The sequence below is a fragment of the Pecten maximus genome, chromosome 18 (genome assembly GCF_902652985.1).
Source record: "Pecten maximus chromosome 18, xPecMax1.1, whole genome shotgun sequence".
Classification (NCBI taxonomy): domain Eukaryota; kingdom Metazoa; phylum Mollusca; class Bivalvia; order Pectinida; family Pectinidae; genus Pecten; species Pecten maximus.
This window is the reverse complement of record NC_047032.1, coordinates 28,342,847-28,362,669: the sequence shown is the minus strand read 5'-3', so window position 1 is coordinate 28,362,669 and position 19,823 is coordinate 28,342,847. Positions and strand designations below refer to the sequence as shown.

The 19,823-nt window shown below is 39.0% G+C and overlaps 1 protein-coding gene across 1 annotated transcript in view; it reads left to right on the top strand.

Moving 5' to 3' along the window:
* LOC117316716 (protein unc-45 homolog A-like) overlaps window positions 1–19,823 on the top strand; it is a 47,863-nt gene that overhangs the window by 26,051 nt on the left and 1,989 nt on the right. Inside the window, 13 exon segments of the mRNA XM_033871471.1 lie at window positions 1,374–1,542; window positions 4,956–5,025; window positions 6,441–6,533; window positions 8,089–8,223; window positions 8,605–8,699; window positions 9,064–9,205; window positions 9,602–9,742; window positions 10,577–10,692; window positions 11,196–11,262; window positions 12,141–12,257; window positions 12,617–12,732; window positions 13,907–14,024; window positions 15,765–15,911. Coding sequence (XP_033727362.1) covers window positions 1,374–1,542; window positions 4,956–5,025; window positions 6,441–6,533; window positions 8,089–8,223; window positions 8,605–8,699; window positions 9,064–9,205; window positions 9,602–9,742; window positions 10,577–10,692; window positions 11,196–11,262; window positions 12,141–12,257; window positions 12,617–12,732; window positions 13,907–14,024; window positions 15,765–15,911 — 1,526 coding nt within the window.

Sequence of the window (19,823 nt, the reverse complement as noted above, 5' to 3'; positions counted from 1 at the left end):
TAGCATGCTGGGGTAAAGGGCTACAAAGTTTGTTCAAATAAATGACCTTGACCTTCATTCAAGGTCACATGGGTCAAATAGGCTATAATCTACAAACGACTTCTTCTCAATAACCAAGAGGCCCAGGGACTTGATATTGGACCTGTAGCATTCTGAGGTGAAGGGCTACCAATTTTGTTCAAATAAATGACCTTGACTTTCATTCAAGGTCACATTGGTCATATAGGCTATAATCTTCAATTGACTTCTCCTTAATAACCAAACGGACCAGGGACTTGATATTAGGCCTAGAGCATGCTGGGTGAAGGGCTACCAATTTTGTTCAAATAAATGACCTTGACCTACATTCAAGGTCACAGGTTTGAAATCAGCTTAAATCCGTAAACAATAATTTTGCGATAGCCAAGAGCCTCCGAGACCTGATATTAGGCAATAGATTGCCGGAATGAAGGACTAGAAAATTTATTAATAGGAATAAACCTAGCTTACTATGATATTTGAATAAAGAGGTAATCAGCATAGTATCTGTAGAAATGACCTCAATCAACTTCCAACGTTGCTGTAGAGCCAGGTGAGCGATACAGGCCCATTGGGCCTCTTGTTAAATCTTGCCATAGCCAAGAGTCACCAAGACCTGATATTAGGCCAATAGTATGCTGGAATGAAGGACTAGAATATTTATTGACATGAATAAATCTAGCTTACTCTGATATTTGAATAAATTGGTTATCGGCATAGTATCTGTAGAAATAACTTCAATCAACTGCAAATTTGCTGTAGAGCCAGGTGAGCGATACAGGCCCATTGGGCCTCTTGTTTGTCAAAACAAACCCCCCAAAACAGAAACATACTTATATATAATCATGTTAGAAATAGATGAGATAGTCACCATATCAATATTTTCTCATTTCATTTCGGAAGGTTATTTATGTGAAATTTGCTCCTTTTACAAAATTATTGGCAAAAAAAGGAGTGAGTACCCAATACTTGTTCCAATATCGGTGCCCAGTGTGGAATTCTCTAATGACACAAGTGTTTGATGGTATAATTATACAGATTTCTGTGTCTCGATCTGGACAACTTCAATGATTTCAGTTTAGTGACCAATCAATCAATTCGCTATATCTTTGTTGATATGTATCTCTGTAGCTGTATGGTTTTGGATTATGTAGGTAAACTGAGAATTGAATATGGCATGAATGAACTATGGGCAGAATCCCTAGTAATCAAATAATAATATAATTGTATTAATGAGTCCATTAAAACATTCCCCTTCAAAATCAATGATAAAATCAATTATTTAATTGGTAATATGATCGACAAAAAAAAAATTCTGAAATAAATGTGTAATATGATAAAATGATGCTCCACAGGTGTAGAGGGATTATTAGCTGTTGCTGGGGCGATCAAACAACACGAGACACTGCCTGTGACAGAGAATTCTAAGATGCATGCGGCTGTGGCTCTATCGAACATTTACGACGACCTCTACAGTGACAAGGAGTCGGACAAGTTTAAAGCGAAGTGCAGTGAATATTTTAAGTGAGTCTTAATGTCTGTATTTTAAGTAACTAACTGTAAGCTATATTCTCCAATAACCCACCCCCAGGTGGCAACAACAAACACCAATAGGCTGTTCACAACGCACCAGCCTAAACCGTTCATAACGCACCGGCCTGAACTGTTCATAACGCACCGGCCTGAACTGTTCACAAAGCACCGGCCTGAACTGTTCACAACACACCGGCCTGAACTGTTCACAACGTACCGGCCTGAACTGTTCATAACGCACCGGCCTGAACTGTTCATAACGCACCGGCCTGAACTGTTCATAACGCACCGGCCTGAACTGTTCATAACGCACCGGCCTGAACTGTTCATACGCACCGGCCTGAACTGTTCAGAACGCACCGGCCTGAACTGTTCATAACGCACCGGCCTGAACTGTTCATAAAGCACCGGCCTGAACTGTTCACAACGCACCGGCCTGAACTGTTCACAAAGCACCGGCCTGAACTGTTCACAACGCACCGGCCTGAACTGTTCACAACCCACTGGCCTGAACTGTTCATAACGCACGGCCTGAACTGTTCACAAAGCACCGGCCTGAACTGTTCATAACGCACCGGCCTGAACTGTTCATAAAGCACCAGCCTGAACTGTTCACAACGAACCGGCCTGAACTGTTCACAATGCACCGGCCTGAACTGTTCACAACGAACCGGCCTGAACTGTTCACAACGCACCGGCCTGAACTGTTTACAACGAACCGGCCTGAACTGTTCACAACGAACCGGCCTGAACTGTTCAGAAAGCACCAGCCTGAACTGTTCACAACGCACCGGCCTGAACTGTTCACAACGCACTGACCTGAACTGTTCACACGCACCAGCCTGAACTGTTCACAAAGCACTGACCTGAACTGTTCACACGCACCAGCCTGAACTGTTCATAAAGCACTGACCTGAACTGTTCACACGCACCGGCCTGAACTGTTCATAAAGCACTGACCTGAACTGTTCACACGCACCGGCCTGAACTGTTCATAAAGCATCGGCCTGAACTGTTCATAACGTTACGGCCTGAACTGTTCATAAAGCACCGGCCTGAACTGTTCATAAAGCACCGGCCTGAACTGTTCACAACGCACCGGCCTGAACTGTTCATAACGCACTGACCTGAACTGTTCACACGCACCGGCCTGAACTGTTCACACGCACCGGCCTGAACTGTTCACAACGCACTGGCCTGAACTGTTCACAATGCACCGGCCTGAACTGTTCATAACGCACCAGCCTGAACTGTTCACAACGCACCGGCCTGAACTGTTCATAACGAACGGGCCTGAACTGTTCACAACGCACCGGCCTGAACTGTTCACAACGCACCGGCCTGAACTGTTCACAACAAACCGGCCTGAAGTGTTCATGAAAATTATCCTGAACTGTTCACAACACACCGGCCTGAACTGTTCACAAAGCACTGGCCTGAACTGTTCACAACGCACCGGCCTGAACTGTTCACAACGCACCGGCCTGAACTGTTCACAACGAACGGGCCTGAACTGTTCATAACACACCGGCCTGAACTGTTCATAAAGCACCGGCCTGAACTGTTCACAACGCACCGGCCTGAACTGTTCACAACGCACTGACCTGAACTGTTCATAAGGAACGGGCCTGAACTGTTCACACGCACCGGCCTGAACTGTTCACACGCACCGGCCTGAACTGTTCACAACGCACCGGCCTGAACTGTTCACACGCACCGGCCTGAACTGTTCACAAAGCACCAGCCTGAACTGTTCACAACGCACCGGCCTAAACCGTTCATAACGCACCGGCCTGAAATGTTCACAAAGCACCGGCCTGAACTGTTCACAACGCACCGGCCTGAACTGTTCATAACGCACCGGCCTGAACTGTTCACAACGCACCGGCCTGAACTGTTCATAACGCACCGGCCTGAACTGTTCACAAAGCACCAGCCTGAACTGTTCATAACGCACCGGCCTGAACTGTTCACACAGCACCGGCCTGAACTGTTCACAAAGCACCGGCCTGAACTGTTCATAACACACCGGCCTGAACTGTTCACACGCACCGGCCTGAACTGTTCACAACGCACTGGCCTGAACTGTTCACAACGCACCGGCCTGAACTGTTCACACGCACCGGCCTGAACTGTTCACAAAGCACCAGCCTGAACTGTTCACAAAGCACCGGCCTGAACTGTTCACAACGCACCGGCCTGAACTGTTCACAACGCACCGGCCTGAACTGTTCACAAAGCACCGGCCTGAACTGTTCACAACTTACCGGCCTGAACTGTTCACAAAGCACCGGCCTGAACTGTTCACAACGCACTGACCTGAACTGTTCACAACTCACCGGCCTGAACTGTTCACAATGCACCGGCCTGACCAATGATGTCATTTAATGATCAACAAATACAAAATTACGAAGTCAGCAGGGTGCGAAAAAAGCACTTGTCCACTCGTCCTGGACAATTTAAATTTGGCTGGGGATGAGTGAATGTCGTCGTGCACTCGTCCCTGGTGACAAGTAAATTTCAAAAGAAAATAATGAATAAATCATGTTTATAGATATTGTCTTTGGTGTTTATTCCACAAGTCTATAGACCTTTCTTAACAAATTAGGATTAAATCAAACTTAGAAGTAAGTTCCATCGAGCAGTGAGTCCTCTCTCCGTGATTGCTCTGCAGAAGGCGAATACGTGATTAAACTTTGTTTAAAACAAAAGTCCGTTAAAAGGTTTTACTGATTAGAATCTACTTGTTAGTTCCTGTTAGGCCATGGCGAAGTGAACGATATATGGACTCGTTTTTTAAGAAATGTTCACAAAACTGCTGTTCAAATTATAATTACAACTAGTAATGATAGAAACATTGAAACATATTTACACAGGTTTTGTGTGCTTTTTTTTTTTAAATTGAAAATTAGAAGACAGGGGGACGAGTGGTTCTAGTTCAGGGATGAGTGGTTCTAGTTCAGGGATGAGTGGTTCTAGTTCAGGGATGAGTGGTTCTCATAAAACACTTTAACAGTCAGCCCTGTACAATATTTGAACAATTAAATAAAAATTGAAAATTTCAATCTGTCCATTCCAAACCAGTGCATGCCTAAAATGATGTGGACAAAAGATGCATAGTTTGTGGATTTTCCTTTGTTAAAACAGATCTAGATACTGGCTGCAATTGAGGCAGTCTTTTTAATTTGGTGGACCTTCGGGACCTGTACAAAATATTTTAGCTACGGATACATGTATGCATGTGACCAAGAAAATTATGGAATACCCCAAACTTTGACCTTCGGGACCAGTACACAATATTCTTGACCCCTTACATATGTATTGTATAATGATGATGATCTGTATGTTAATCAGATTAGGTGATTGTATAATCTGAACTGCAATGAATATTCTTGTGTTTTCAGAGATTTGTTCGGTGATGAAATATTTGAATCCAAGATTGAAGCCCTTAAAGCCATCTCAACTTTACTTCAGGTAATTTGATACTACTACAGGTAATTTGATATTACAGGTAATTTGATACTACAGGTAATTTGATACTACAAGTAATTTGATACTACAGGTAATTTGATACTACGGGTAATTTGATACTACAGGTAATTTTATATTTTATTACAGGTAATTTGATACTACAGGTAATTTGATATTATTACAGGTAATTTGATACTACAGGTAATTTGATATTTTATTACAGGTAATTTGATATTACAGTTAAATTGATATTTTACTGCGGGTAATTTGATACGACAGGTAATTTGATATTTTATTACAGGTAATTTGATATTTTATTACAGGTAATTTGATATTTTACTACAGGTAATTTTATACTACAGGTAAGGTAATTTTATACTACAGGTAATTTAAGAAATAATTAACGACGATTCGTGTATTGTTGCAGGATATACAACGAGGACGAGGATATTTTGCAATTAAATTAATAACGAAGGCCGCAGGCCTGAGTTATTAATTAAAATTGCAAAATATCCAAGTCCGAGTTGTATATCCTGCAACAATACACGAGTCAAAGTTGATTATTTCTATTCTACCATGTACTGTTTAGTTCTGAGATTGACCTCTTTCTAATAGAAAAACAGCAAAGAAACCCCGAGAAAACCTTGTAATTTATTTCTTGAGTATTGCATTGTTTGTTGATGAAATATACAGGCAATACAGTACTACGATCAAAAGCATCTATCATATGGCATTGATTTTGAAAATTAAAAAAAAAAGAAAAAGAAAAAAAGAGGGGGGGCCTCCATAGGATTCGAACTCTCGTCGTGATAAAAATGTATTGAAAGACTAACCCATTAGCCCACTCGGCTATAGTAACCTTTTATGAAACGGGTGAATTTTAGATATATAAAATTGTAACAGCCGTGACTCACGAGCATGTATTATTGGCACGAGCGTGTATTATTGGAAAATAATACATGGTTTTAAACCAATCAAAACTGGCGTTGCATAGCAAACATGGTAGAATTGGAATTTTATTACAGATAATTTGATATTTTACTACAGGTAATTTGGTATTTTATTACAGGTAATTTGATACAGGTACATGTATTTCAAAAAGGTTTTACCTGTGGTTCTTTGATTTGTATGTGTATTTCACACAGTACAATTACAGCATGTCATTTATATATAAACTACACCAGTAGAGAACTACCTATATTGTTACTAATGACCCTGGCTGTTAATAGGACGTTAAACAAAACCAAACCAAACCAATATTGTTACTAGTAAATAAAGTGGTCTACAGATCTACTGCACAACATCAGTTTATCGCCTTTAGGTGATGTTTTATATTATTTGTATGGTCAGGCAATGCAGAGAATCCTTTTGATAGAGGAGATATGCCAATTGATTATGGTATCTGTTTTCATCAACAGGGCCCGTACGAGGTAGGCAGCATGATCCTGGGGTTTGAAGGAGTCACCAAAATCATGTTTGCCTTAGCGGACAGCAACAATGTTCTCCACCAGGTAGGTTCAGTTAAGGTTATGCATTACTCTTATAAATCACTCGTTAAAAAAAGTTGTGGAATTGACTGAAAACACCAAATATTGTGTACCTAACAAAATAGCTGGATTTCCCTTTTTAATTAGAATTGCGTTTTATAAATTCGACCTTTTGAAAAGCTGATTAATCTGTACAGTTCAGAAAGGATGAAAAGGGGCCTTTATCTAATCAATTATTTTATATGTTAACTTTTTTATGGCATGGTGCGACATCTTTATACCGCTATTTCTCAGAAAGTACTGTATGGATTTTTCTCAAACTTTTTATATTGTATACAGTATATGTAGATTCCCCATAGTCCCTAGATATGCATATTGATTTTCGAAACTGACCTGCCCAACCTCATGGGTTTTCCCACCCAGCAGGTACTCTCATTTCTTCCCATAGTATGACCCTCACAAGCTTCCATTTGGGCCAACAAGAGTGACTAATATAAGTTGTTGTCATTGGTTTCGCAATTATTGTAAAATAAATGAAGGTTACAGGTGGCTATATTAAATCTTGACAGGTTGAAAGTTGTTATCACTAATTCTTTGGAAGTGCTTTATAGTCCCCAGTTGAATTTTATAAGTAGGTTCCCCTTCATCTCTAATTGGGAATATTGAATTTTAAAAATATTCAGAAACAAAATGGCTGACAAATTGTGAAATTAGCTCAAATTAATTGGCTTGAAAGGATTTTGATGACTATGCTGACAAAAAGGTACCCACTGCTTACCAAAACTACCCTAATGGAAAACAACACTGCTTACCCCAAAACTACCCTAATGGAAAACAACACTGCCTACCCCAAAACTACCCTAATGGAAAACAACACTGCTTACGGTACCAAAACTACCCTAATGAAACAACACTGCTTACCAAAACTACCCTAATGGAAAACAACACTGCTTACCAAAACTACCCTAATGGAAAACAACACTGCTTACGGTACCAAAACTACCCTAATGGAAAACAACACCGTTACGGTACCAAAACTACCCTAATGGAAAACAACACTGCTTACGGTACCAAAACTACCCTAATAGGAAACAACACTGCTTACGGTACCAAAACTACCCTAATGGAAAACAACACTGCTTACGGTACCAAAACTACCCTAATAGGAAACAACACTGCTTACGGTACCAAAACTACCCCTAATGGAAAACAACACTGCTTACGGTACCAAAACTACCCTAATAGGAAAACAACACTGCTTATGGTACCAAAACTACCCTAATGGAAAACAACACTGCTTACGGTACCAAAACTACCCTAATGGAAAACAACACTGCTTACGGTACCAAAACTACCCTAATGGAAAACAACACTGCTTACCAAAACTACCCTAATGGAAAACAACACTGCTTACCAAAACTATCCTAATGGAAACAAATTCTTAGTTGGATTTTACAAGTGAAAAAAGGCCTGATATCGGACACATTGTAGAAAAGAAACTTTTTGCGTCTGATGACCCCTGATAGGTTTATCTGTAATATTGTTTTGACTTTCCCTTTCTTATTGTAAAAATTTACAGCAAATTGCCGTCGAGGCTATTGTCCATTCGGCACAAAAGCAGAAGCGATGTAACAGTCTCCTCGCCGGTGCGGTTCCCATTCTGAAGAAATTGTATCAGACTGCTGAAGACTCCATCAAAGTGCGCGCCTTAGTGGTGAGTGAAGTGGTGACTGCATTGCTGTGCAGTCAAATTGGAAAATCAAATTTCTTAATCAACTTATGACATGTTTTAAACTTAGATTTTGAATTAATCTCCATTTCACAAAAAGAAATATAATTTTAATTAAAATACAAACATTATTAAATTTCATCTCATAATCAAAATAAGGTATTATGTATACAAATGTATAAGATTTGATTGATCATATGTAAAGGAGATTACACCCAAGAAGAGAATCGAGAGAAGCTGAAATGTGTATCTGTACCATCTGTATAAGAGCTGTGGTAATACCGTCTGTAGAACAGTTTTGGTAATACTGTTTACATTTTAACATGTACCATTAATTATTTATTATATTTATCTATTGTTTTATAGGGTTTGTGTAAACTTGGGACATCAGGAGGGTCAGATGCCAGCAATAAGCCCATGGCTGAGGGTTCGACTCTCGCAATGGCAAAGTCCTGCCGACGGTAAGCTCATCTGATAGACAGTTGATTGTTCTGCTGAGAGGATATTTAAAATCGTAATGGCCATTTTGTAAGTTATAATTGATGATTTTGATCTTAGGATATCTGTGCATATCACAGCTGTACATATATTGAAAAACACAAACACATTCTTTATTATTTTGTACTTTTGAGCTCACTTGTCCAAAAGGCAAATGAACTTAACTTGTATGCCATGGTGTCCATCGCCTGTCGCCCGTCCATCTTTCAGGTTCACTACCCGACAAGTTTCCAGTTGGGCCAGTTCCCTGATTCTTATTTAGAATTAATAGTTTACATTATGCAATATTTTATGATGAAATCATGAATGCAAATATTTTCTTTGTAGATTTTTGAATAATCCCTCAAAGGACGTAGATTTGCGACGTTGGGCAACAGAGGGTTTGGCTTTCCTCACACTGGATGCTGAAGTGAAGGAAGATCTTGTCAACGATGTCAGTGCCTTAAAGTCACTTATAGATGTGACAGCAGTAAGTTGTGGTTTATTATTCCCCTACAAAAAAACATACAACAGTTACATTGAAGATCAGGAATTTTTAGGAGTAAATTCGAAAATGTATTCATTGTGGCTCATTTTACAAATTTTACGAAAAACACTGCATAATGAAAATTAAGTTAGTAGTCAAATGATGACCATTTTCATAATCTCCACCTTCACATTAGGAATTAATTAGTAGGTAAAATTATGGTTTCTTTTACCGGTAAATTGTATTTTCCACAAGAAAAACTTTCTACTTTCAACATTTGGTATAACTGATAAAAACTCCTTACTTTTATAATTTTGTATCTGACTATCAGCTGACAAAAGTAGTATCCTTAGTCATTTTGCTGCATTTAGAATCATACTTTTAATTTCTCCTTTCCAGAAAGCAGAGAAGAATATTCTGTACCCAGCCTCAACAGTATTTGTGAATATCACAAACAGCTACGACCAGAAAGAAATTGTCCCAGAAATGGTTGAGCTGGCCAAATATGCTAAACAGCATGTGCCTGAGGAACATGAAAAGGTTAGCAAAGACAAACTCAGGATAAATGTCAAAATTTCACGAAATATATCAATCAATAATTAGCTCCAGTTTGTAGTGGTAATGAAGCTTTTAAATCCAGCAGAGTCATCTGTATGACCCAATCCCAACATGGCAGGGAGCTGGACCTCGCTCAGTCAATCATATGACACTTCAGACATATTCAGCTATATAAGATTTGTGAGTGCTGATTTAGGAATGCCTTTAAAATCAGGAATGATGAACTATTACAGTCATGGTCTCTGTAATGCTTCTATATCAGTAAATCAAACTGATAGCTTGGTTGCCATCCAAATGTCCTATTTTCGTACAAATAATCGCGAAGGATTTGAATTTCTCGTCAAACTTGTGCATTAATGTGAAATAAATCCCATGCTAAACATAAGTGATTTACAGGATTGTGCCCCTGAAGCAATTGTAGGATACTGTATGATCTAAAAGGTCCATTCTTATTTACTAAACCTACATTGTACCTATTCGTATTGCTATTCTGTGATTAGCCCATTCTTGGCTTTAACTCAGAGGCTAAGTGTTTTATTGTAGGACATTGTAAATACTGTAGGTTTAGGAAGATGTAGATTTTGATGACGTTTATTTCACGACAAGCCAGAAGGTGTGTAGATTTTGGTGAAGTATATTTCATGACAAGCCAGAATTTGTGTAGATTTTGATGATGTTTATTTCACGACAAGCCAGAATGTGTGTAGATTTTGATGATGTATATTTCACGACAAGCCAGAATTTGTGTAGATTTCGATGATGTATATTTCACAACATACCAGAATGTGTGTAGATTTTTGAGGGTGTATATTTCAGGACAAGCCAGAATTCGTGAAGAAGCGTGTGATGACTTTGGCAAATTCGGGTGTGGTAACAGCCTTGGTCGCCCTCAGTAATGCTGAAAGTAAAAACACACGGGAACAGCTATCCAGGTAACAAGGCTTCCTCCATAAATGTTTGGTCCTATAGTGTGTGCGGTTAGCCACTTCTAATGTTTAGCTATTATAGGAGATTAAGGTCCTTTGTTGAATCAGTAGATCCAGGGATGTGGTTGTCATCGGTAACAAGGAGTAGTGTAAAAGTGGTATCATAGAGTCGCCTGACTAGCGGAGGCTAGTGGGGATTTGTCTTCAGCCTAGTGGTAAGGATTGTATGCTTTGAGAGTATGAGGTCGTCGGTAGTTTGACACACAAAACTAAGTATTTCTCTTTTCTATTACAATTGCTTAATGAAGACACAATTCACAATTAACATTGAATGCTTTTGTTATGTATACATACATTATATCCGGTTTTATGTTGTAAAATGTTAGTCTGTGATAATTGATGTCTGATAATTAACTACAACTACAGTAAGGTGCTCATCAATAAGGAGTTAGCAGGTTCAGAGTACATACATGAGTAACAGAACTGTCACAATCTTTGTTTTCTTTCAGGATATTCTTGGCACTGACAAATGAGGAAGAGTTGAGGGGCTTAGTTGTCGCACAGGGAGGAGCCAAGGTAGGAAATATTTTAAGGATTATCCTAAATGACTCTGTCACATAGATGGTTTCTGACGCTGGTAGCGTCGACATTGTTAAGGTTTTGCATTAAGCTTGTTTCTGACAAAAATAGACCAACAAAACTTCAATCATAGATAAAACATGGGTAGTAGCGCATACTACACTAAAATATTTCATGGATTTCTGCATATTTGGGATAAAAATCTCAAATTTCTGGACTTTGGAAAAAAATCACAGTTAAGGTTTTGCATTAAGCTAAAAAAAATCACAGTTAAGGTTTTGCATTAAGCTCTTGGGTATTAGGCTGTTTCTGACAAACTATAAAAGCTAGAGCAATCAAACTTTGGTTGTAGGTGTACGTTGGGATGTACAGCTGAATGCATTACACTCTTTACTAGCATTTCTACGATTTTTGTTTTTTGGGGCTAAAAACATAAAATTTCTGGACTTAGAAGAAAATCAATGTTAAGGTTTTGAGTTTAAGTCTATATCTGAGAGAGTATCATAGCTAGACCAAGCAAACCTCAGTCATACACATATCAAAGGTAGTAGAGCCTACTGCAGGTTTTGGGATAAAAATCTTTCTGGAATTAGAACAAAATCAATTTTAGGTTATGTGTTTAAGTATATTTTTAGCGTTTCAATGACAGATGTGCTTATAATGCATCTGCATATATATACAATTCAATAATTTCTGCATTTCTCGCACCTATTGCCTAATAATTGCCTAATTATTCAGAACTTTAAGATTTATTAGTCTCTTCAAATATATCTAAAGTACCCATGTAGAATTCTAAGATATTGACACATGTAATTACGTGTAATTACGTGTTACGATAATCAGTTCATTATTTCCTGATCATGTTTAATGTACAGGCATTAATGGGTCTGGCCATGGATAACAATACAGACAAAGGCCAGCCCCTGGCAGCACAGGCCCTCGCTAAAATCACCATAACAATGAACCCAGAAACAACGTTTCCAGGACAACGGGTAAGCTCACAGATATTTCTGTCTTCATTAGGAAAAAATGAAGCTTACAATTAAATCTCCTAATATAGTTGTTGGCAAAACAGATATTTCCCAGGATGTGTTTGTGGCGTTTTAGGTAGATATCAGACACTTAACAGTGTTGATATCTCATTTGAGACTTGAAGTGTTTAATTCAGAGCTATTTGCTTTCAATGTAACCTTGTATTATATAATTAGGCGGAAACTTAATGATTGGTTAGGTGAATTCTAAATATAGAAACTCATAAGTTCAGTGCCAAGATGGTCTGTTTTGGTTTTAATTCCTTTCATTAGATTATTCCAAAGTATATTGTGTTTTTGTAAAACTTTCAATTCCACAGATGTATGAGCTGGTAAGGCCTATGTTGAATCTCCTCCACATTGACAATACTGCTCTACAAAACTTTGAGGGTCTGATGGCACTCACAAACCTTTCCTCAATCAGCGACTCTCTCAGGTCAGTATATGCATGTATCAGTAGTAAAGGTCCATCATTGAATCCCTTAAAGATGAGCGTTAACTTATCAAGGCCGTGTGGATGCAGAACTTAATTGAATTTTCTGTGACTGACCTACAGTATTTAATTGAATTTCTGTGACCTACAGTATTTAATGTAATTTCTGTGACCAACATTTATTTATTTAATTGAATTTCTGTAACCTACAGTATTTAATAGAATTTCTGTGACCTACATTATTTAATTGAATTTCTGTGACCTACATTATTTAATTGAATTTCTGTGACCTACATTATTTAATTGAATTTCTGTGACCTACCCGGTACAATATTTAATTGAATTTCTGTGACCTACATTATTTAATTGAATTTCTGTGACCTACATTATTTAATTGAATTTCTGCGACCTACAGTATTTAATTGAATTTTTGTGACATACAGTGCAGGATTTGGCTGTGTCGAGTCTGTGTAACATGTTTACTCAACTTGACATCATGTAGAGAGTTACAGATGGGAGTTAAACTCAAACTTTTCATTTCAAATTTGGTGTTTCTAGAATTATTTATAGAAATATAACCATACGTTTATATATAATTTCTATATTTATGTTGAATGGTTTCCTCAGACAGACCAGTAGCAAGCTATTTAATAGTACAATTATAGTAAAAAATAAGCAATACTTCAAGTTTTGATTGAAAAGGACCGTTTTATCTAAACGACATAACATATAACATACATTTTACAAATCATGTAATAAGCCCCTTACAAAGAATACAACTTGCATTTGTTTTGTATTTATCTGAACTAATACAAAATAATATTAAGTTTGTATAACTGTTGTGTGCGAGGGGGCCAAAAAACGCCACCTTGTATCAAGAGCCACTTTAAAGAAAGCATATTTATATATATAAAAAATGGCTCCCTCATGCAACCCCCACCTGTGCATCATGGCGCTTGCTCTCTTTTTCCCTTCCAAAACAGAGATTCCTCTAAGAAGTATGGGAGAAAATGCTTGCAATATATAATTGGGAGAGGAATCTTTGTCAAATTAGATGTAAAAAGAACAACTGTGTGAGGTTTTTGAAATAAAATGCTGTTAATTTAAAACAAAGGGAGACAACTATTGATCTATCTTGTTTAACATTTTGTTAAATCAACCCCATTTTTCTTTCCAGGAAGCGTATTGTTGCGGAGAAAGGTGTTTCCATGATTGAGAACTACATGACAGAGGAACATGAAATGTTGTCACGGGCATCTACTGAATGCATGTGTAATTTGGTTATGAACGAGGAGGTAAGTCAAAGTTTTAATAAACAACTGGTCTGTTTTTGTTTATCGCGGTACAAAAGGTTGGACCAGTAGGACAAGAGTTGTTCATTTATGAAATACTATACACAGTTAAATAGCAGTACAGTACACAGGTAGTGACTTATAAAGTTGTACTGTACACAGGTAGTGACCTATAAAGTTGTACTGTATACAGGTAGTGACTTATAAAGTTGTACTGTATACAGGTAGTGACTTATAAAGTTGTACTGTATACAGGTAATGACTTATAAAGTTGTACTGTATACAGGTAGTGACTTATAAAGTTGTACTGTACACAGGTAGTGACCTATAAAGTTGTACTGTACTCAGGTAGTGACCTATAAAGTTGTACTGTACACAGGTAGTGACTTATAAAGTTGTACTGTACACAGGTAGTGACTTATAAAGTTGTACTGTATACAGGTAATGACTTATAAAGTTGTACTGTATACAGGTAGTGACTTATAAAGTTGTACTGTACACAGGTAGTGACTTATAAAGTTGTACTGTACACAGGTAGTGACTTATAAAGTTGTACTGTATACAGGTAGTGACTTATAAAGTTGTACTGTACACAGGTAGTGACTTATAAAGTTGTACTGTATACAGGTAGTGACTTATAAAGTTGTACTGTACACAGGTAGTGACTCATAAAGTTGTACTGTATACAGGTAGTGACTTATAAAGTTGTACTGTACACAGGTAGTGACTCATAAAGTTGTACTGTACACAGGTAGTGACTTATAAAGTTGTACTGTACACAGGTAGTGACTTATAAAGTTGTACTGTACACAGGTAGTGACTTATAAAGTTGTACTGTACACAGGTAGTGACTTATAAAGTTGTACTGTACACAGGTAGTGACTTATAAAGTTGTACTGTATACAGGTAGTGACTTATAAAGTTGTACTGTATACAGGTAGTGACTTATAAAGTTGTACTGTACACAGGTAGTGACTTATAAAGTTGTACTGTATACAGGTAGTGACTTATAAAGTTGTACTGTATACAGGTAGTGACTTATAAAGTTGTACTGTATACAGGTAGTGACTTATAAAGTTGAACTGTATACAGGTAGTGACCTATAAAGTTGTACTGTATACAGGTAGTGACTTATAAAGTTGTACTGTATACAGGTAGTGACTTATAAAGTTGTACTGTACACAGGTAGTGACTTATAAAGTTGTACTTTACACAGGTAGTGACTTATAAAGTTGTACTGTATACAGGTAGTGACCTATAAAGTTGTACTTTACACAGGTAGTGACTTATAAAGTTGTACTGTATACAGGTAGTGACTTATAAAGTTGTACTGTATACAGGTAGTGACTTATAAAGTTGTACTGTATACAGGTAGTGACTTATAAAGTTGAACTGTCTACAGGTAGTGACCTATAATGTTGTACTGTATACAGGTAGTGGCTTATAAAGTTGTACTGTATACAGGTAGTGACTTATAAAGTTGTACTGTATACAGGTAGTGACTTATAAAGTTGTACTGTATACAGATAGTGACCTATAAAGTTGTACTGTACACAGGTAGTGACCTATAAAGTTGTACTGTATACAGGTAGTGACTTATAAAGTTGTACTGTACACAGGTAGTGACTTATAAAGTTGTACTGTATACAGGTAGTGACCTATAAAGTTGTACTGTACACAGGTAGTGACTTATAAAGTTGTACTTTACACAGGTAGTGACTTATAAAGTTGTACTTTACACAGGTAGTGAAGATGTACGAGATGGAGAATGATCGGACCAAGCTGATGACGCTGTATTGTGCTGAGGAAGACCCACATGTTGTGAAGGCTGCATCAGGAGCACTAGCCATACTCACACACAGTCCAATTGTCTGTAAAAGGGTTGTACAGGTACGTTCCTCCAATTGTCTGTAAAAGGGTTGTACAGGTACGCTCCTCAAATTGTCTGTAAAAGGGTTGTACAGGTACGTTCCTCCAATTGTCTGTAAAAGGGTTGTACAGGTACGCTCCTCCAATTGTCTGTAAATGGGTTGTACAGGTCATTCCTCCAATTGTCTGTAAAAGGGTTGTACAGGTACGCTCCTCCAATTGTCTGTAAAAGGGTTGTACAGGTACGCTCCTCCAATTGTCTGTAAAAGGGTTGTACAGGTACGCTCCTCCAATTGTCTGTAAAAGGGTTGTACAGGTACGTTCCTCCAATTGTCTGTAAAAGGGTTGTACAGGTACGTTCTCCAATTGTCTGTAAAAGGGTTGTACAGGTACGTTCCTCCAATTGTCTGTAAAAGGGTTGTACAGGTACGCTCCTCCAATTGTCTGTAAAAGGGTTGTACAGGTACGTTCCTCCAATTGTCTGTAAAAGGGTTGTACAGGTACGTTCCACCAATTGTCTGTAAAAGGGTTGTACAGGTACGCTCCTCCAATTGTCTGTAAAAGGGTTGTACAGGTACGCTCCTCCAATTGTCTGTAAAAGGGTTGTACAGGTACGCTCCTCCAATTGTCTGTAAAAGGGTTCTACAGGTACGCTCTTCCAATTGTCTGTAAAAGGGTTGTACAGGTACGCTCCTCCAATTGTCTGTAAAAGGGTTGTACAGGTACGCTCCTCCAATTGTCTGTAAAAGGGTTGTACAGGTACGCTCCTCCAATTGTCTGTAAAAGGGTTCTACAGGTACGCTCTTCCAATTGTCTGTAAAAGGGTTGTACAGGTACGCTCCTCCAATTGTCTGTAAAAGGGTTGTACAGGTACGCTCCTCCAATTGTCTGTAAAAGGGTTGTACAGGTACGTTCCTCCAATTGTCTGTAAAAGGGTTGTACAGGTACGCTCCTCCAATTGTCTGTAAAAGGGTTGTACAGGTACGCTCCTCCAATTGTCTGTAAAAGAGTTCTACAGGTACGTTCTTCCTCAGCTCCCCCTTACGTGATGTAAGCTGGTAGTTGTATAGGACCGAGATATCAATCTGTCCTTTTATATTGAGTGCAGGAGGAAGTGGTTGAAATATTGAAGATATAGGGCTCAATTTAAAGTAACAATTACTAAGAGCTGAGGAGAAATAGAGGAAGCATCATGGCTTAGTGCAATCAATCGTGGGTTTCTGACAATGAGGCGACCTTAACTTCCTTTTTTTAGGTCATCTGACCCGAAGGGTCAGGATGACCTATAGCCATCATGTTTCGTCCGTCGTCGTGCGCCGTCCGCCGTCCGCCGTGCGTAAACTTTTCACATTTCAATCTTCTTCTCAAGTTCCACCAGTGGGATTAAGCTGAAACTTGCCAGAAATGATCCTGAGATGGTCCTGACCAAGTGTTGTTATTTTTCGGGTCGGTCCGAAATCCAAAATGGCCACCATAGCCGCCATTTTGAAAACACATTTTAAACTTCTTCTCACGTTCCACCAGTGCTATTGAGCTGAAACTTGCCGGAAATGATACTGATATGATCCCGACAAAGTGTTGTTACTTTTCGGGTCTGTCCGAAATCCAAGATGGCTGCTGTGGCCGCCATCTTGAAAAACACATTTTAAACTTCTTCTCAAGTTCCACCAGTGCTATTGAGCTGAAACTTGCCAGAAATGATCCTGAGATGATCCCCACCAAGTGTTGTTATTTTTCGGGCTGATTCGAAATCCAAGATGGCCGACATAGCCGCCATCTTGAAAAACACATTTTAAACTTCTTCTCAAGTTCCACCAGTGCTATTGAGCTGAAACTTGCCTGAAATGATCCTGATATGATCCCAACCAAGTGTTGTAATTTTTCGGGTCGGTCCGAAATCCAAGATGGCCGACATAGCCGCCATCTTGAAAAAACACATTTTAAACTTCTTCTCAAGTTCCACCAGTGCTGTTGGGCTGAAACTTGCCAGAAATTATCCTGAGATGATCCCCACCAAGTGTTGTTATTTTTCGGGCCGATTCGAAATCCAAGATGGCCGCCATAGCCGCCATCTTGAAAAACACATTTTAAACTTCTTCTCAAGTTCCACCAGTGCCATTGAGCTGAAACTTGCCAGAAATGATCCTGAGATGATCCCAACCAAGTGTTGTTATTTTTTGGGTCGGTCCGAAATCCAAGATGGCCGCCATAGCCGCCATCTTGAAAAAACACATTTTAAACTTCTTCTCAAGTTCCACCAGTGCTGTTGGACTGAAACTTGCCAGAAATTATCCTGAGATGATCCCCACCAAGTGTTGTTATTTTTCGGGCCGATTCGAAATCCAAGATGGCCTTCATAGCCGCCATCTTGAAAAACACATTTTAAACTTCTTCTCAAGTTCCACCTGTGCTGTTGGGCTGTAACTTGCCTGAAATGATCCTGATATGATCCTGACCAAGTGTTGTTATTTTTCGGGTCAGTCCGAAATCCAAGATGGCCGCCATAGCCGCCATCTTGAAAAACACATTTTAAACTTCTTCTCAAGTTCAACCAATGCTATTGAGCTGCAACTTGCCTGAAATGATCCTGATATGATGCCGACCAAGTGTTGTTATTTTTCGGGTCGGTCCAAAATCCAAGATGGCCGCTATAGCCGCCATCTTGAAAAACACATTTTAAACTTCTTCTCAAGTTCCACCAGTGCTATTGGGCTGAAATTTGCCTGAAATGATCCTGATATGATGCCGACCAAGTGTTGTTATTTTTCGGGTTGGTCCGAAATCCAAGATGGCCGCCATAGCTGCCATCTTGAAAAACACATTTTAAACTTCTTCTCAAGTTCCACCAGTGCTATTGAGCTGAAACTTGCCTGAAATGATCCTGATATGATCCGGACAAAGTGTTGTTATTTTTCGGGTCAGTCCGAAATCCAAGATGGCCGCCATAGCCGCCATCTTGAAAAACACATTTTAAACTTCTTCTCAAGTTCAACCAATGCTATTGAGCTGCAACTTGCCTGAAATGATCCTGATATGATGCCGACCAAGTGTTGTTATTTTTCGGGTCGGTCCAAAATCCAAGATGGCCGCTATAGCCGCCATCTTGAAAAACACATTTTAAACTTCTTCTCAAGTTCCACCAGTGCTATTGGGCTGAAATTTGCCTGAAATGATCCTGATATGATGCCGACCAAGTGTTGTTATTTTTCGGGTCGGTCCAAAATCCAAGATGGCCGCCATAGCCGCCATCTTGAAAAACACATTTTAAACTTCTTCTCAAGTTCCACTGGTGCCATTGAGTTGAAACTTGCCTGAAATGATCCTGATATAATCCTGACCAAGTGTTGTTATTTTTTGGGTCGGTCCGAAATCCAAGATGGCCGCCATAGCCGCCATCTTAAAAAACACATTTTAAACTTCTTCCCCAGTTCCACCAGTGCTATTGAGCTGAAACTTTCCTGAAATGATCCCGACCAAGTGTTGTTATTTTTCGGGTCGTTCCGAAATCCAAGATGGCCGCCATAGCCGCCATTTTGAAAACACATTTTAAACTTCTTCTCAAGTTCCACCAGTGCTGTTGGGCTGAAACTTGCCAGAAATAATCCTGAGATGATCCCGACCAAGTGTTGTTATTTTTTGGGTCGGTCCGAAATCCAAGATGGCCGCCATAGCCGCCATCTTGAAAAACACATTTTAAACTTCTTCTCAAGTTCCACCAGTGCCATTGAGCTGAAACTTGCCTGAAATGATCCTGAGATGATCCCGACCAAGTGTTGTTATTTTTCGGGTCGGTCCAAAATCCAAGATGGCCGCCATAGCCGCCATTTTGAAAACACATTTTAAACTTCTTCTCAAGTTCCACCAGTGCTGTTGGGCTGAAACTTGCCAGAAATAATCCTGAGATGATCCCGACCAAGTGTTGTTATTTTTTGG